Raw genomic sequence first — 17,937 nt, 5'->3', positions numbered from 1 at the left:
TTGTATAGTAAACATGTTGCTCCTCTGATACTGACTGAATCAACCGATGTATATAAACTTTATTACACATGTTTTTTTGGTCAAAATTATACCATTTTTATATAATTTATTATGTAAACATGTATATTTGGACTATAAATGAAAATAAAACTTGCAAAAAATGTGATTGAAATTCTAATGGACTTGGAATTCTTGACCCTCGAATCATTTTCTGAAACAGTTTTGGGGAAGATTCCGTGAACTGTGGTCCAGTTTTTGAATATCTATTTTGCTGCGGTTATTATTATGAAAAGATATTGATACAATTATTATGAAAACGTTCGCTGTTTAATATTAGAGCAACGATGATAGCGATTGCCCCAATAGCTTAGACAATTGGTTCTCTTATTTTTTTTTATTTTTTTTTTTGCTCAGCGTTACTTAAAACATGACAGTAATCATCCCCAATACTTCGAAGCGAATATAGATACTTAATATCTTCTTATAGCGCCGGAATAATTAAGTAAAGCCAAGGTAAGTTGGAATAGATGAACTAATACGAAGAAGTAAATTCGCAAAATTTTATATTGCATAGCGTCATTGCGTATAACAATTGCGTAGGTCTTTTTTAACCCATTAATTGCGTGATAATTAATTGGAAATGCTATTAAAACCCAATATATAATACAGTTAATTTGCGTAAAAATTTTAGCATAACCGTGTACTCTATTAAACCTATAAGATCGTGAACATGAGATAATATTTTCTTAACGCTTCTCCTCGCGCGCAAACTCACCATAAAAGCTTGTCTCAAAATCTAACGAGACATTTAGATTACGTCGTGATAAAAGCAACTGTCTTTTATTATTGGATATACTAAAATTATTGGAAAAGACTTAATGCAGTATAAGATAACGAAATCTGGCCATAGCGATATGTCGTATTATTTGATTAATACGTTATTATTACATCTAAGATTTCAAAAATTATTTCACGATAAAAAATTGTTATATTTTACATAGAATATACTTGAATGCCGTAATGAAAGAGGAAAATCACGTAACATATCGCCATGGCCAGGATTTCTTTCATTGTAGACGAGTGGAAGATCACCAAGCACTGTGTTCGGGATTTGTTCCAGCTAGGAAGCCGACCATAGCGGCTCAGATGCATAGCGACCGGGAGCGAGAACGCGACAGCAGAGAACGACAGAGCGGCAGCGGCGGAGGCGGCGGCGGCGGCGGCGGCGGCGGCGGCGGCGGCGGCGGCGTTAGTAGCAACAACAACAGTGGGAATGCCAGTGGTGGCAACACTGGAAACAGCAGCGGCAGTAACAACAATAACACCGGCAACGCCAGCAGCAGCGGCAGCGGGTCTGCCGTTGCCGTCAGCGGCAATCACCATCAGTCACGAAAGGAGGAGCAGCAGCCCCCGTCGGCCGCGCCACCGCCACCGCCTTCCGATGCAGCAACGGCAGCCGCCACCATCTACCACTCTCGTCTGCCATCCTTCCCCAGCGCAGCAGCGCCCATCGGACCATCCCTGGGTTCCACTTCCATTTGCTCCGCCAGCTCCGCGCCCATACCACCCCCCCTGGGCTCCGCTTTGCCCCCTTTGAACCTCGGACCACCATTGCCGACGGCCATAAGCTCGGCGCCGATCGGCCCGCCGCCGATACCCTCGATACCCTCCATCCCGTCCTTGACGCCGGGCGTGATAGGACCGCCGCCGCCACCGCCGTCGCTGTCCCTAGGCATGCCTCTTCCGCCTATCATCTCCATCCCCTCCCTCCACTTGCCCCCCGTGCCGTCAAGTACCATTCATTCTAGTCAGCACACAGCCACGATAATGAGCAGCGCGACTACCACGGTCACAAGTTCCATATACCATCAGCAGCAGCAACAGCAGCATCAGCATCAACAGCAGTCTCAAACGCAACAGCAGCAGCAGCAGCAGCATCAACCACGCGCGAACAGTACGAGCGGTACGACGACTACGAGTTCTCTATGCGGCGTGATGACCGCGCACGCGGCACAGACGCCGCCGAACAGTTCCTCGACGTTGAGCGCGATGAATCACATGGCGCACAAATCGCCGCCGCTGTCCCACGGTGTTCACGTGCCGAGAGGCAAGGAGCCGCCGACGATAACGACGACGGCGGGCGCGTTGTCCGCGACAACGGCTGTGACGACCACGACGAGCACGACGACCGCGTCGCAGCCGGCCTTCGTCAGGCCCTTCGAGGACTCGTTTCGCTCCTCCTCGACGAAGACGCAGCAGCGGCCGATAATGAACAGCCACAATCACAGTATAGTCAATCAGATCGGTCATCACGAGCCGTCGTTGAAGCCGCCGTCGATGACGCCGACCACCGCGCAGGCCGTGGGCAGCCAGGTGATGCAGGAGAACACCTCGACGATGGACGGCAAGTCTATGAGCAACCAGCAGACGCTTTCCCAGCCGATCTCGTATCCACCGCCGCAACAGTACCATCATCCGCATATACCCGTTTCGCATGTGCCAAGTCTCTACAAACCGCACTTATCGTCCGCGTCGTCGACATCGTCGTCGTCACCGCATCAGTCGCACCACTCGCAGCCCAAGCTCAACGTACCGACGATAAATACGAGCAGCAGTCACGGTAGCAGCGGCGGCGCGAGTGTTGCGGCCACCTCGAACAGCACCACGAAGCAGCAGCCGAACGCGCATCACATCGGCGAGTCTCATCAGACGACAACTGCGACTTCGCGAAACGACAGCATGATCAATCACTGCGCTGCCAGTCAGGAGAAAGCAGTGAGCAACAGCGGTTTCAGCGCCAACAATCAGATCGCGAACGGCGGGAAAATAACGAATCACACGAGCGCGCATCACAAGAGCAATTCGGACGTCGCGGTGAAGGACGGCAAGTTGAACGCGTGCAGCGAGAAGAGCGTGAGCGAGAGTCCAATCAGGCAGCCGCAGTTGTCGAATCAGAATCATGTCGCAGCGAATTCGCTCCAGGAGAAGGTCTCGATCCCGCACTTGCCTTACGAGCAACAGGGCAAGGGCCCGTCGCCCTTTCACCCGGTGAACTACAATCTCAGCGAGAAGGAGTGCAAGTCCGAGGTCGATTGTAGCAGTAAAACGCAATGCGATCAGAACAACGTCTTGTCCACATTACCGTTTCAACCGAGCTTTAAGTTCAGCATTAACGACATTGCGCAGAAGCCCCTGGACACGACGCAGCTGATGCAGAGCATCAAGTCTGAAGAAGTGTTGCGCACTTGTCAGAACGTCTCCAACGTGCTCCTGCAAATACCCAAGTATCAGGAGAAGCTCCTGAACTTCTCGGCGAGCAACAACGAGCTGAAAACGACCGCGTTTTGCTTTACCGACAAGTGCAATAATTTGACTGAGATTTCCGTGAAGTGCGAGCCAGCGGTGCTGAACGTGCCTGATCTCAGCAAGGCTCTGGTCAAGCAGGATATCACCAGCAGCAGCGAGAAGTCCTTCCTGGTGCCTGAGATGCCGAAGGAGTTGACGTCGTCCCTCGATCTGGCCGAGAAGAGGCGTAAACGGAAGAGGGAGAAGCATACGGGCGTCACGTGTAGCTCCGACTCGGAGGACGAAGATGAAACCAAAGATATGGATCTTTGGATCACGAAAGGTCCGCCGGCTAAGCTACAATATTCGCAAGACAAACTGGCCTTCCTAGCTATGTTTGGACTCACCACGCTGACTGTGAGGAACGGTAGGAGGAATCGCGTTTAACTTTATTACGACCAGCGTTTCTTCATTATTCTTGTCTAACTTGTCATTATTTTTCCAGAGATTGAATTGTGTAAGGTTGAGAAAAGGTACAGATTGAATCCCGATCCACCGGAACTACCTCTGGAAATAGAGCCTGTAATAGAGTCCGTCTTACCGATTCCGCGTGAGCATCCGGACGTTTTACTTCATACGCCAGATTTCGAGCCGAAAGTTGGCTTTCTCAAAACCATTGGCCTCGATATCATGCCTCCGAGTAAAAGAGACGGTAAATATCATCATTAATCAAATGGATATATCTTAGCTGTAGATGTAAAACGTAGAAGATTTCACATTATAATGAAACTTTCCGAAAATAATATGACGAATGAAACTGATTTTATCGCTATTGCAGAGGCAGAAGTGACATGGCAATACGTTCTGGCAGATCGCAAGAAACGGAAATGCGCGAACTCCGTTACTGCATACTGTGAAAGAATCGCCAAAGTTTACTCTAAGAATCCTCCAGCTTTACCAAAACCACCTCAAAAAATGCGACTTTTGGACAGAGTTAAAGTAAAACATATCCCGGAACGTCCGCCACCGTTACCACCCTTGGTTCCGAATATTGTTTCGATGTATTATCCTGCTTTGCCTATGCCTGGTGAGAATGGTGTGAAACAACATTGTAAAACCATAGACATCAGCGAGAGCGCTGACGAAATGGTTGAGAAAAGAGAAAAGCCGAGGTGGACTGGAATCGAGGATGTTATGTTTGCTTATAAAGAGTATTTAAAAGGTACGTGTTGAACTTTTTTTCATATAACATAACATTGCGCACGTGTAGTGACAGAAAAATGAATAAACTAAGGCATTAATGTTGAAATTTTACATTTTAACATTTTTAACGTACATTTTATTCACTTTTATGCTTTAGATTTTTATATCATATTATTTGGCTGGCTTAAAACTTCACTGTAATGCGTTGAAATCTTATGTTTTAAAGAAAGAAATTACCTAAAATGTTTAAATGTACATTTTATTCATCTTTATGCTTTAGAATTTTGAATTTATGCTTTAGAATCATATTATTTGGCTTAGAACTTTACTGTGATGCGTTGAAATCTTGTGTTTTTAAGAAAGAAATGATCTAAAATGTTTAAATGTACATTTTATTCATTTTTATGTCTTATAGACTTATATCATAACATTTGTTAGGTTAGAATGTACACTTTAAAATGTACATTGTCCTTACTGCGATGCATTAGAATCTTATATTTAAACAAAAAAATGATTTAGAATTCTAAAATATAAGATTTTAATGCATCGCAGTAAAGTTCTAGGCCTGCCAAACGATATGATATAAGATTCTAAAGCATAAAAATGAATAAAATGTACATTTCAATATTTGAAACCACTTTTATGTTTGAAATATAAAATTTGAATGTGATAAGCAATAAAAATCAGTATCACATGAATGCAATTGAAAAAATGCACTATATAATATCAAATGCAATACATTGAAACATCGCATATATTTCTTTTTTTTAGAAAAGGCACTGGAGAGAAAGATTCTAACAAGTGAAACATCAAGACTGGTGATACAGTCGAATAGTTTGCGTTCGGAAACTATTCAGTTAGAACGGAAGATCTATGAACTTTTGTCTGTCAGAACAGCTCTTGATTCCGAGAGGGAAATGCTCAACGAGAAAATCGAGAGGATCAACGCACTTGTTAAGAACCTTAGATAGCGTTGCGTAACGCACAACACGGAAACTCATTCATCTGTGATATTATCAGCGAGTTAAGGGCCGTTAGAACGTAATACGTACTGCTAAACGTAACACTTAGATAAGTAACGGTTAAGGACGAACTCTTGAGTGACCAAATGTACAGCAATCTTTCGTATATTGTTTTGTGGATTTTATTATATAGTACAACGCGCCCTTTTGCCGTCGTTGAACGACCGTGTCGGGAAAGCGGAAACCTTCGACTCTCGGCTGGTCCATAGAAGGCAGCGATTGCGTCTGGCTGAATGTTACCGCACTAATTAATAGATATTATTTTTTTGCGCGTGTCGCAGAGCATTGACGAACGCGCGTCGATCTTCGAGGCATAAACGCGGAGTCATATCAACCATACGAATATATGTATAAAGTTACATAATTGTACAAATCGAATTGTATCCCATCCGTGGAAAAAAAAAGACAGTTTTTATGACCGCGAGTAAAACGACAAAGGCTTTCTAGTTTCATAAACTAACGGCTCTTACACTCCAAGCATAAATAATTGTAATTTGTATCATAATATTTTAATGAGAAAAAAATAGACAAATCTTGTAACTTATTTTATTCTGCGTAATGTGGACTTTTACGTCGTACGAGTATTTGGGGGAAAAAAAAAACAATGATATATCACGCAATTTGTATGTCGACCGAATGGTAAAGTTAAGCGATAGCAAGAGGGGACATTATATAGAATCGAAAGACGACATCGATTACATCGGACTGGCAGTGTCGAGAAACCGCTCGCACACAATAAATGACCGTCTTTATTTTTATGTTTAATATAGTAGTGTGTGAGATGAAACTGATTTAATCGATAGAAACCGGATATATAAACTGCGAAAGATTGCGAGCACCGCGAATCTGGACACGAATGCGGAAAAATTTGAACGACAGAACATTTGACGCGAGTTTTACGTTTTAATTTAAATCAACGTCAACGACACAGGAGAACTCTAGTCTACGGACACGCCCAGGCTATACGGGGGAAAATCACACGCATTGATACGCGTAAGATCAGAGTAATGAGCAATCCTTCCTTTTGAATGTTCACATCATTCACCGTAACGAATACGAAGGCCAGTGAAAATATAGGGAGGAGCGTTATTAAAGTTATGTAACGACACTGCAGTACTTAGGTAATGTGACTTAATTTTTAAAGAAATAAAAAAAAAAAAAGTAAAACGAACTTGTGAGACTTCGCGCGGAGCACATTCCACATAAAAATGCTTGTTACCCGATCACCAACATTCCAACGCGTCATTTCATCACGATAATTGGTTTGTCGACTCGACGTAGGTTGAGCAAATTTGAAAGAAAAGAAAAAAAAAAAAAAAAAAAGAAACCGATCGTACCTATTTGTTTTTTTCCTTCTTTGCGTTTGATACGTCCATGTCATATAGCTGCGCTACTCTACTTTTCACACCTCCTTAAAATTTATCTCGCTCTCTGCTCTCTGAGTGCATCATGGATACATTGCACGCCATAGAAGCACCATCCGCCCGCACGGTGCGCGCGATACACTATCATTTATAATTTCGCTGTTTTGTTCATTGAGTGCCTAACATTTCTCCCTACATTTGTAAATACCATTATTTTTATGTATTATGTAACAAAGGGGACCGCGAGTGCGCGTCGGTCTCAGTCAACTGGCCAGAACAAGAGCCTAGGAGTAAATTGTTGAAAACATGAATTTACAAAGTGTTTTTTTTTTTAACCACCATCATTCAAGCATACTCCCCAAATCCATCATCTTTGAAAATGAATAAAATACTTCTAAGAATCTCTATCTTCTTATATTTATACTATTATTATTTCATATATGCATGTACAGGATATTGCATATTTATGTATACAAAGTACAAATTAGATATACATTATGTTTAAAATAATTATAAAATATCTGATGAAATATAAAAAATATATAAGCATTTGATTTCTTATTTGATTCGCGCAAATATATTTCAGAGATATTCAAATTAGTCGAGAATTAAATCCTAGCTAAGACTCGGACACTACTTATAATTAGCTAAGACTAAAACTACAAATGATTAACAAAATAGCTAAAATAAAAAAAACTGAATGAAAATTATTTGCATTTAAAAAAATTTTTTTTTATGTTTCTTTTTGTTTAATTAATAGGATATTTTTGAAAGTTCTAGCCTTTTCTCAAATGCATTACTTTATCGATTTTAGCAATTTTTAGCAACGATCAGAAGACGCCTAATCACGTCTTCGAAAAATTGGAGGACGCGTCGTTCAATTTTTTCAATAGCAAAGAACGCCTAATCGCATTCTCGATAATAAATATTAATAATCGATAAATAGTGATACTGAATAGGAATCTGTAAATATTCTACAAAAAAATTTTAATCAATTTTTAATTTATTTTGTTGTATATGCATACATAAATCTCAAAATTTGCATTAAACTCTTCTTAAAATTAATTAAAAATGAGACTTTTGTCATTTATATACATTGTTGAAGCTTTATTCAACAAAATCTTTTACGTCCAGTATTAAATAGTGCTCAATCGGAGCATTTTTTTATAAAATGTGTGCTAAGAAAAAAGAATTCGCATTTTATCAGAAGCTTGTTATTAAAAATTTGTGCGAAAATTGAGTAAGCAACTTTGAATATGATTATCTGTGATGCACATATTTCTTTCACACACTGTTGTCGTAATCTGTTTAAGTACAGTTTGTACTAGTATACCCAAAATAAAGGACATAGATTGTTAAATAAAAATTTTGATAGTATCGCGTTTAACGCCACTTTATCGAAATACTACGCTATTATCGCGTACAATCGACTAGTCGCTTTTAAACGAGCACTAAATTGAACGGCGAGATATTTGCAAGAGATTATAACAAATTATATATGTGTATTACATATATATGTATATATATATAATATATCACATGTAATAAAATCATTCATCATAGAAAAGACTTTATTGAAAATGAGTTTAAAAAAAAATTTTTTTTTTTTATTTTTATGTACTTATATATTGCAAAATATTTTTTACGCTTTCCATAAAATGACGATTTTGAAATATTATCCTTTCTAAAATGATTGCTTTAATTACATATTAACAGATCTTAAAAAGTAATACTTTTTTAATAACTCTCCTTAAATACTATTTCAGCTACAAACGTTAAATTAAAAGTAAGCCGGTAGTTATCCTTTATTCGGAATATTTCTACATTTTGAGATTTTTTGAAAAAATCTACAAGCTGCAGTAAGTGGAATCATGAATGAAGGGGAGGATCGATGAAGTCTTTTTATTTACATCTTGAATAAATTGAACTTTGATACACGCTGCGTGAATAAGTTAACTGACTGTTAACGGTTGCGTGGGAGTTGGAAAACTCGGAAAATAGTAGTCTCGAATCCTGACGTATTCTCGCACGATTTTTCTGGGCCTTAAAGGTTTCAGAACAAGCTCTGTTAAATTTCGTTCCGTTCGATATATATCTAACAAATTATTACTAAACTGACCTAAGACCAATTGTTACTTGAAATTATCTACACCTAACGAATCGCGGGGGGGTCAAAGGATAAAAATCGAACTGACATGAAAATGACTCGCCGAAATGTTCCTACATCTCAAATTTCAATATTTCTAATGTCTGCGCTCTAACGTTCCTTTGGTATTTTTCTCGTAAGATAAATATTCGCTGGGTCGTTCACCAGCAGCGTGACCAGGATATCTCGAGCTGGCCTTTAAGGTGTCCATTCAGTCCTTTCATTCTGATGAGGTATTATTGATGCATCGTATGTCTTTGTATTAAAAAAAAAAAAAAAAAAAGGATCACATGAGATCACAACTGCTCAGATTCGAAAGCCGTATTATCTATGCCATTCATCATTTCGGCCTTCTGCGCGTTCACGATCCGAATGTTCGGTGTCGTCAAACTGTTATCCGTTGTGTCCTCGTTTTTGTAATTGATTACAGCTTCGGGTTCCTTCTGTTCGGATTCCTTCACACGATCCTTCCGGTGCTCCGTATATAACCACCTGAAATTAAAGGAACGCAACGTTACATTGCGCTTTGAAAACTTAATTAAGACAGTCGAATTAGGATAATTGGCAATATTTGAAAACTGTCTTTTAAAAAAAATATAACAAAAGAATCGAGAACGCTTAAATGCGTTGCCCGAAAGAACGGTCTCTTTTCGAGCCAACAATTTAATCTACTTACAAGAATGCAAATACCGCAGGCATTGTCATACATCCTCCGGCGATAAAGAACGTCCCCGAGAATGTGTTCATCGTTGCCGCGTAAATAGCGCTGTACATCGGTCCGTAAACAAGCGGCATGAGGGATTCGCACACGCCAAACAGCGAATTGACTTTACCTGCGGAATTATGTAATGCGTCTTAGGTTCGGGCGGGAAATAAAAATTGCGTCGAATTTTCCTCGGCGGATCGTTAGCCAAGCAGGAAGGCCTCGTTAGGCTTTGCTCGTGATACAAGAGAGAAATTAGCAGTGTCGCCACGTAAATGTATAATTCGGTGTCCAAATTATCTGATTTACGCGGTTCCGCGAAGCGAAGCGAAGGTGAAGAGCGACTCTAAATCGCAAACATTTCTAAATGGTGCTACAGCATAATAGTCGTAATTTTTATATTTAAGCTAATTCTATAAAGACGGCTTGTGCAAAAGCCTTTTCACGCTTCTTTATTCATTTACTCAAATAGAAGAACGTGTAATTGTTGAAATACATTTTTTGAATATAATTTTGAACAAAAAGGGAAATCTCTTTATTGGCGACTATATGATTTCAAGAGAGATTCGTGGTTCTGTGTTTTTTTTTTAAGTTTTTGGGACTCTTAAGCTGCGTAAAAATCAGAAAGGAGGATCGATTCAATCACTCACCGAGTTCGTCTGTAGGCACGAGCTTAGAAGCTATCGATCGCATGGCTATAAAGGATGTGCCATTCACAATCTCCACAATAGCGGCTGAAACGCACAATTCATTCATTATTAGAGAGATATCGGAACTAAGGCTACATTATGATACTAATTAGTTAACTGTTTTAAAAAGACTGACCTGCGTACACCATCCAAGTGGTAGTGGCGAACGCGTAAACGAAACTTGACAATATTTTACTCATACAACTCATGATACCCACGATCGCATCGTCTATCTTGAGAATGTGGCTAAAAATGCCAACGGAGATCGACGTTCCTGCGTATCAGAAGAAAATCTTTCTATTTTTCATCTTTTTTTTTTTTGGCGGAACAATAATGACAACCGCTCGAATTATTTCAGTGAAGAAATTAATAGATAAAAGAATACTCTATCTACGACAAATGTTGGTTTAAAAAATGCAAGAAGATGCAAGAGAAATTAAGTTGCAAAAATTTACGTGATCCACATCGACAGGTGGAAAGTTTTTGACAAATAGAAAGTACGAAATGTTTCGCGTACTAAAGTTTCACGTACGACGCTAAACAGCTCGAAGTTGTCATTGGCGATTTTTATCTCGTGCATACATTATTGTTGATAACATTTAATTCGGTGATAATATTTAACAATTCCGTTGCAAAATATCTGATTACTTGCTACGCCGTCCTTCTGTGCCAAACGATTGCATTTTCAAAGCAGTCTCTAGCATCCACGATCCGTTAGAATAAAAGCGATAGTCGATGATTCCGCTTAGCAACGATACTCATTCTTACGTAAGAACGCATCACCGATTGCTTTCATCGATCCGTGAACGTAAAAAGGCATGATTAAGTTAATGAACGTGCCATTATAAGAACAGAGTTAACGGATATTTTCAATTGATGCAAAATACAAGCGATTATAGATCGCAAGAGATTATATTCTATACATAGAATTTAATCGACGCTATATTTTAATTCCAAGATTACCGGTAAAACTGATGAAGAACCGAAGGCAGGCAAAAATCCCGCGAACGCTCGCGTTAAATCTTTTTCTCCCGCATCTTTTGCCACGTGTATTAACGCGCTACGCTGTTATTTATGACGATTTTCTTACCGATCAGATTAGTTACCATGGAGAACGTGGAGAACATGCTGAATGTCACTTCATTCCAGTTGTATCGGTAACGCATGTAAAGATACAGAACCGCCATTTCGCCTGAAAGAAACAGGTATGAAACATAGTATATTACGTGTTGCAATAGTTTTTCCTGTCATGCATCGGTTAAAGATCGGGCATGAAAAAATACCGATTGACGCACGAAATAAAAAAAGGAAAATACATCGACTTCACCTGTGATCTTCGGTGACTTTTCATTCCGATTCCAGCTGCCAACAATTACACTCGGTATTCATAATTTAATATTCATGCTTAACGGTTTTGATGCATAGCTCAAATGTGCGAACATCTTTGCGTAATTGTTTCTCAGACTCTTGATTTTTAATGAAGAAATCTACGTTAAGCCGTGTCTTTTGCGCGAGCTCGAATCGTGTCGAGCTTGCCGTTATCTTACCATCGAATACTTGCGAAATCTATTCATTAATTGTAAGCTTCAGCTCCTTGTCTTACCTCGAAACCTCGTTTGCAATTTATTCATCGCGCGGACTTATGTGTCTCTACACGCAAATATAAAATTGATAATAATTTGCTCGTGCAATAAAATATCGTATTGCATAAAAGTCATTACCGTATTTTATTTCGTCGGTGCAGCTGGGACAATATTTTGCAGATTCACCCAAGCGCAACGTTTTTCTGTTCAATTACAAACGATTTTCAGACGATTACATCGGCAGCAATTAGACCAACAATTGCTTCCTGTAGCAATACGAAGTTAACTATGAAGGTCAAATGTGGAATTAAAATTATGTAAAACGACGTTTTTTTACGAAAAGGAAAAAAGCGAAGAAAGATGAAGACGCGAGATAATAGTTTCTAAGTTTTACAATAATGATTAGAATTGTTTCCACATATCTTTCATCAAATCTAAATAATTACATTTAAGACTGACATGCATTATATAAAAATGTATAAATTTCGCAATCACAAATTTGTCCCGCTTAAATTCGTCACGTGTTTCTCGTGTGACGCAATATTATCTATCGCTACACAGCATTAAACTAAAAATATTTTTCATCAAATCGCTACTATGTGGCACAATCGACTTTCACCGCGTACTTCTAACGAGCAAAGATCTGAAATTACATTGCCGGCGTTCGAACCGCGTTAACATGTGATGGAGATTGCATGCAAGTAACGTGTGGTTTCGCGCGCGCGCGCTTGATAAATCACACACACAAGCTCGAAAAGTGTTGGAATAAATATCTCGCGCCTCGAGCGTTCACGCTTGAAAATTTATTCTTAAAGGGCAGTGGGTTGACTGAGACAATGGGATCTTTTTGGACACGTGTACCGGTCCGACGCTACAAAAATAGGCTGCTCGTATCAGCGTCAATTGTAATTATGTTGTGAGATGCGGTCAAGTGGCTGTGACGACAGCGAGAGAGTTAAGAAAAGTAACATCTTACAGGTATATCCGCGTTACGGCATTCAAAATCAGGAAGACGCCTATTACACGGAATTGTTATAAGCGTGACGACTGCCCGCGTCACTTAGCAGCTGGGGTAATACGTACTAATGCGTGCTCAGACATTGTAACGACGGGGCTACCTATATAATTAAATTGTGACAAGGGCATCCGCAAAATGTACTGAAATTGTGCGTGTCGCTCGTCGCCGAGCGCACGGTCGCATTAAAGTCGCGATAGCGCGCTGTAACAAATGCACGCTAATTGAAAAATTGAATGATTCGTGTGGTCGCGTGCTTGGGCAAGCCACCAGCTGAAAGCTGGAAGCCGCATCGTTGCCGATACCGATTATTGATATCCCGCTCTCCGTGCCGGTACCGTAAATTTCCGCTGACGAGCCGCGCTTTGTCGAACCGCGTGCATTTGCGCGAATAAATCTTACGCGATTGTCTGGAAGCTGTAAATCTTCGTAAGAACTTTTATGTAATACCGTATCGACTGCTTTGTTTGTCAACCTTTTTCCCTTTTTCAACGTCTAGCTTCTTACGTTCGACGCGATGCAATACGCTTCGTTGTCGATTACACGCGAGCGCGACATCGAGCTTCGCGCAAAGACGTACTTCTATACATTTCGAAATTTTATACCGATGTACTCATCGATATTTAAAATAAAATGCGCGAATCATTCGCGACTGTTGTATCTGCGTGTTGTTGCAGCAGCGCTGTGCGTTTGCGCTCGCATGATTATGTTCAATTTTGTACATGTCTTCTCTTACTTTCCCCTCGTACGTGATATATTCACACTGTCGGACATAAGTAATTACCGATGGGAATGCGCACAGTTACCGCAACGCGAGTAGCAAGATTAACGAGAATTGCGGCGAACCGCACTTTTGCTGTAATACGGATGCTCGCGGGAAATGATGAATGTATTTTATTTTTTAACTACCACCGTGTCGATTTTGCCAGTCTTTTTCTAATTTAACCGAGAAGAAACTCATTGCGTCATTCACACATTTAAGTCTTTAGATTTCTCGCGCGTTTCTGACCTCGTAGGCCACTTCTCGTTCGTAATAATTCGAATAATTATTAATAAGTTGTTACTTTCGTTTAGAAATAATTGGCGAAAGATTGATTAATTAATTTAGAAAATGATAACATGTGTCGTGCAAAATTTTGTACTATTTCACAATTTTATCGTATATATTTTATCATGTAAAATTTATAAATTATAAAAGTTGCAATGATTCAAATTAAAAAGTGAAGGAACGGAAAGAGCCAACGCCGTTACGAAAAGGACATAAAATTACAAAACACAAGGAACGTTTCGGTCTGTCATCAGGTTTTTTTCAATGTCAGAATAACAAGCTGAAACGATTGTATCGTATGTTTTGTAATTTCAATACATGTCCTTTTTGTACGAATAATCTACGTTGGCTCTTTTCGCTTCTTCACTTTTTAATTTTATCGTACACGTATCTAGAAAGTCAGTTTAAATTTCTGAATAATTATGCGTTCTCGCAAAGCAATAAAAAATTGGAAAAATTAATTATGGAAGCAAATGCTAAAAATGTAAATAACCTGACTACATTACACAGATATCATTTTCATAGCGATAGCATTTAGAAGAAAATATATAACATTATAAGATGAATGTCTCGCAGAAAGAGCGAAGAAATATTCACATAAAATACGGAACACGTGTAGAGTTTAGAGAAATCTACGTGCAAATTTCCTATTATTTGAAAAGAACTTTTTGAATAACATCGCATGGAATAATTTGGCTTGGCATTCGGCGATCTTTCCTTTCTCTTGTCGAAATAATCTCGCATTATGTGCGAGTTGTCCGAAAAGGGCGAGGGAATTGTCATAAGGGACCCGGTTGATTCGCGCAACTCACCGTAAAGGGGCCCGATGACGACCATAACAATGACCATGAGCACGATGACCCTTTTCTGGCGATTGTTCGCCCCTTTCTTGAACGCGACGCGAAACGTCTCTTCGATGTGCCTCAACGAGAAGAAGTTCTTAATGAAGGCGCACACCGACCACTTGCCTTTACTCGGCGGGATCTTCTTCTTCTGCGCGCGTTTCACCAGCACCCTCGACGGCTCCTTGATCACCACTAGGCCGTACACGAAGCTCAATACGTAGCACACCATCGAGATGGTGAAGACACCGTAAAAACCCAGCGTCGTGTAGAGAATCCCGGATAAAGCCATGCCGATCGGCACGCCGAGCGACAGAAAAACATTGGCCGCACCGATTCTGAGTGTCCGCGACTCCACGGACGTAATGTCCGCGATATAGCTGAAGATACCCATGAACATGGTAAACCAGCCGCCGGTCAGTCCGGGCCAAACCGCCTCCAGCACCACCGCCTCCATGGGCAGCTCGTAAAACCAGTAGGTGCAGGCGATGCAGGTGATGCTGCTGAAAAACTCGCCGATGATCGGCAGCAGCATGCACGGCTTTCTCAGGCCCGTGCGATCGCTCCACGCGCCCATAAACAGGATGAGGATGGTCGGCAGGGCGCTCTGCAGCGGCGTTTTCCACGTCTGCATACGCGCGACCATCTGCTGCACCGCCGTCTCCTCGGTTTCGTAGCCGGTGGTGTTCCGGGCGGTCAGCGCCGAGCACACCTCGTCCGAATAGGCGAGATTCACCCGGCACGCCTTCTCCAGAATGAGATTCTGCACGGCGAATCCCGAGAGCACGCTCGGTATCACGTAGCACGCGACCATCGGCTCGACGGTGATGTTACTGGTGAGGTAGGACCATTTCTGCCGGATGTTCATCGACTTCCAATTGAAGGCGCTGCTGGGCTTGTCGGACGCCTGCTTCTTCTCGGGCGGGTCCTTCGCGGGTGCACCGCCGGTCGTCGTCGAGATCTCCGACATGCTTACGTCGAAAAGAGGTGTCTCACTTCACACATACACGCGCGCGAAAACGATTGGCGTTACAGGCGTCTCCGGATCATTCGAATCGCGCGATCGATCCGGGATCATCAAGCCGAATCGCTCGGCACGCAGCCCGATTCAGCGCGCGGGTTTCAGACACGCGAGAGAGAAATCGGCGGTTTTCGCGCGACTCCCCGGCTAATGCACTGTCGCAAGCATTACGGCTGCTCGTCTCCTTCCTTCGCCGTCATTCACCGCCTGCAGCAGCGTCACTCCGCCTCCGCTCCGCTCCACCCCGAATCCGCTCGTTCTCTTCTAGTCGCGGCACCGCTCGTTCTCTTCTAGCCGTGCGATCGAGCTACGGCGCCGTTTCTGCGTGCGCGAGAGTGCCGCTGATCCGTCTTCGTGTACATCCACCTAGATACTAAACCGCACGCGGTGCCCCCTCAAAGGGGGCAACGTCGCCGACGCTCGCGCCAAATCGCCGCGTTCCCGCGGCGACGATTCGGCACGATGACGCGCGCGACTATAATGCTTCGCGACGTCGGCGTCGAGCCTCTTCCGATTCCGCCCCGCAGGAGTTTTCGGGTCAAGGTCAGCGGCACCCGATGACGTTCGCGCCTCGCGGTTGCCCGAGAGAGGCCCCGCGGGAGTCGTCGTGCACCGCGCGCCCTTACTTTATCCCTCTTCGGCCGATCGGCTTATCGTCCGCGGCTCCGTCCGTTCACTTTTTCTCCGTCGCGCGAGGAACGCGGCAATTATCCCGATACGAGATCGACTTCCGGGACGAAACGAGTTAAGATTCTCGTGTCAAATCTCTTCACGGGAACGTGCCTGCGATAAGTGCCGTCTTATATAAAAGTTTAATCCAGCTTCATCAACGGTGACATGTTGACGAAAGGACGACGCGTCATAATTATCGTGCTCATCTTCCTGCCTAAGGAGTACTTGTTCCTGCGTCGGCGGATGATGATCCTTTTCGACTTCATATACCTCACGATTCTACGGTACATTGTTTCTGCTCGTCAACCGCGGTCTCGATTCTCGGCCAACTGCGCGCTATCCACGTCGAACGGTGCAAAAAGCGTCGTTGTTGCTGGAATAATTGCGGCCTCGAAGCTCGCCACGAGGCTTCCCACGGTGCGAATGATTCTTGCGCTTCGTCAGTTGACGCGTCAACAACTTCTAAGGGGGCTGCTCACGAAACTGTACGATCGCAAGCTCTATTGTGCACTCCTTTCACTGGGCGATCCATCCGAATGCTCGGTCACGCAGCTTTCGACGGTCCGCGACACGTTCTTCTCCCTTGAGAAATTTTTCCTCGTCACATTAAACAGTCGTCGATCCGACGTCACCCAAACACGTTTCTTCCCTCGCGCAGAACGATACGTAAAGAACTGCGAACGGTCGCGCAAAGACAAACATTTTCGAACTGTCGGCCGATTTGTTTTATTTTAATGAAGAACGCGAAGAAATTTGCAGCGTACAGTCGCAAAACAAGAGTGCCGGCGATCGCGACGATGTCGAACGGATGACAACTGAGCGTAAACAGGGAGCGTCGTCGAATCACTGCCGCGCGTAACTCGACGAGGCGCTGTTAAATGTGACAATTCGTTGATAAAGTAATCACTACGACGCACGGTCCCAGCGTTCTACAGTCGGAGCCTATTTTAGACAGGGCCGTCCACCTAAGTGTCATTATTTACGACGGTGAATTCCGAGCTATTCGTATGGCTGAGTCGCTCGTGGCGAGCTGTCGGTCGGGCATCACGGCGTTTTTTACTCGCGTGGACGCTCCTCGCGATTATTCGGTGCCTCGCCAGCGCAGGCGAGTGCCGGTGAATCGCGCCGAGCGCTCGCAAAATTGTTCCCTCGTCCGATTCATTTGAATTAATGCCGTGTGTCGTCCTCGACCGGCTGGATCTGTGTCGAATCTCGAAAGCGCATTGCTAAATCCTCGACGTTCACGGTGGCGTGATCGCGAAATCGGCGAGAATCCGCAAGGTCGCGTCCTAGCGGACGAAAGACACCTAGAGGCGGCCCTGGCTCTTGAGCCTGACGTATGAA

At 42.8% G+C, this 17,937-nt stretch overlaps 2 protein-coding genes and 1 long non-coding RNA gene across 3 annotated transcripts in view; 1 reads left to right on the top strand and 2 right to left on the bottom strand.

The window, feature by feature from the left end:
- LOC105672153 (uncharacterized) overlaps positions 1–7,185 on the top strand; it is an 87,326-nt gene extending 80,141 nt beyond the window's left edge. The window contains exons 13-16 of the mRNA XM_012366883.2: positions 1,121–3,712; positions 3,791–3,997; positions 4,124–4,507; positions 5,260–7,185. Coding sequence (XP_012222306.2) covers positions 1,121–3,712; positions 3,791–3,997; positions 4,124–4,507; positions 5,260–5,459 — 3,383 coding nt within the window. The 3' untranslated portion in view covers positions 5,460–7,185. The remainder of the gene's footprint in view (positions 1–1,120; positions 3,713–3,790; positions 3,998–4,123; positions 4,508–5,259) is intronic.
- Positions 7,186–7,859: 674 nt separating this feature from the next.
- On the bottom strand, positions 7,860–17,428 carry LOC105672312 (probable peptidoglycan muropeptide transporter SLC46). Its single transcript, XM_012367174.2, has 6 exons — positions 14,871–17,428; positions 11,503–11,604; positions 10,549–10,686; positions 10,374–10,457; positions 9,697–9,853; positions 7,860–9,512 (listed from the first exon to the last, which is right to left on the bottom strand). The coding sequence occupies exons 1-6, from the start codon at positions 15,868–15,870 to the stop codon at positions 9,317–9,319; spliced, it is 1,677 nt and encodes a 558-aa protein (XP_012222597.1). The 5' UTR covers positions 15,871–17,428; the 3' UTR covers positions 7,860–9,316.
- On the bottom strand, positions 11,846–14,858 carry LOC136999404 (uncharacterized). The gene is made up of 2 exons (XR_010889790.1): positions 12,134–14,858; positions 11,846–12,062 (listed from the first exon to the last, which is right to left on the bottom strand). It is a non-coding gene; the product is annotated as an uncharacterized lncRNA (long non-coding RNA).
- Positions 17,429–17,937: the final 509 nt, after the last annotated feature.

Source organism: Linepithema humile, chromosome 4 (assembly GCF_040581485.1).
Source record: "Linepithema humile isolate Giens D197 chromosome 4, Lhum_UNIL_v1.0, whole genome shotgun sequence".
NCBI lineage: Eukaryota > Metazoa > Arthropoda > Insecta > Hymenoptera > Formicidae > Linepithema > Linepithema humile.
This window is presented reverse-complemented; position numbering and strand designations above follow the sequence as displayed.

Coding starts and splice junctions, on each gene's coding strand:
- LOC105672312 (XM_012367174.2), bottom strand. CDS start 15,870: ATGTCGGAGATCTCGACGACGACCGGCGGTGCACCCGCGAAGGACCCG. Junction 11,605..14,870: donor CGTCATCGGGCCCCTTTACG/GTGAGTTGCGCG, acceptor TGTTTCTTTCAG/GCGAAATGGCGGTTCTGTAT. Junction 9,513..9,696: donor CCTGCGGTATTTGCATTCTT/GTAAGTAGATTA, acceptor CTTTAATTTCAG/GTGGTTATATACGGAGCACC.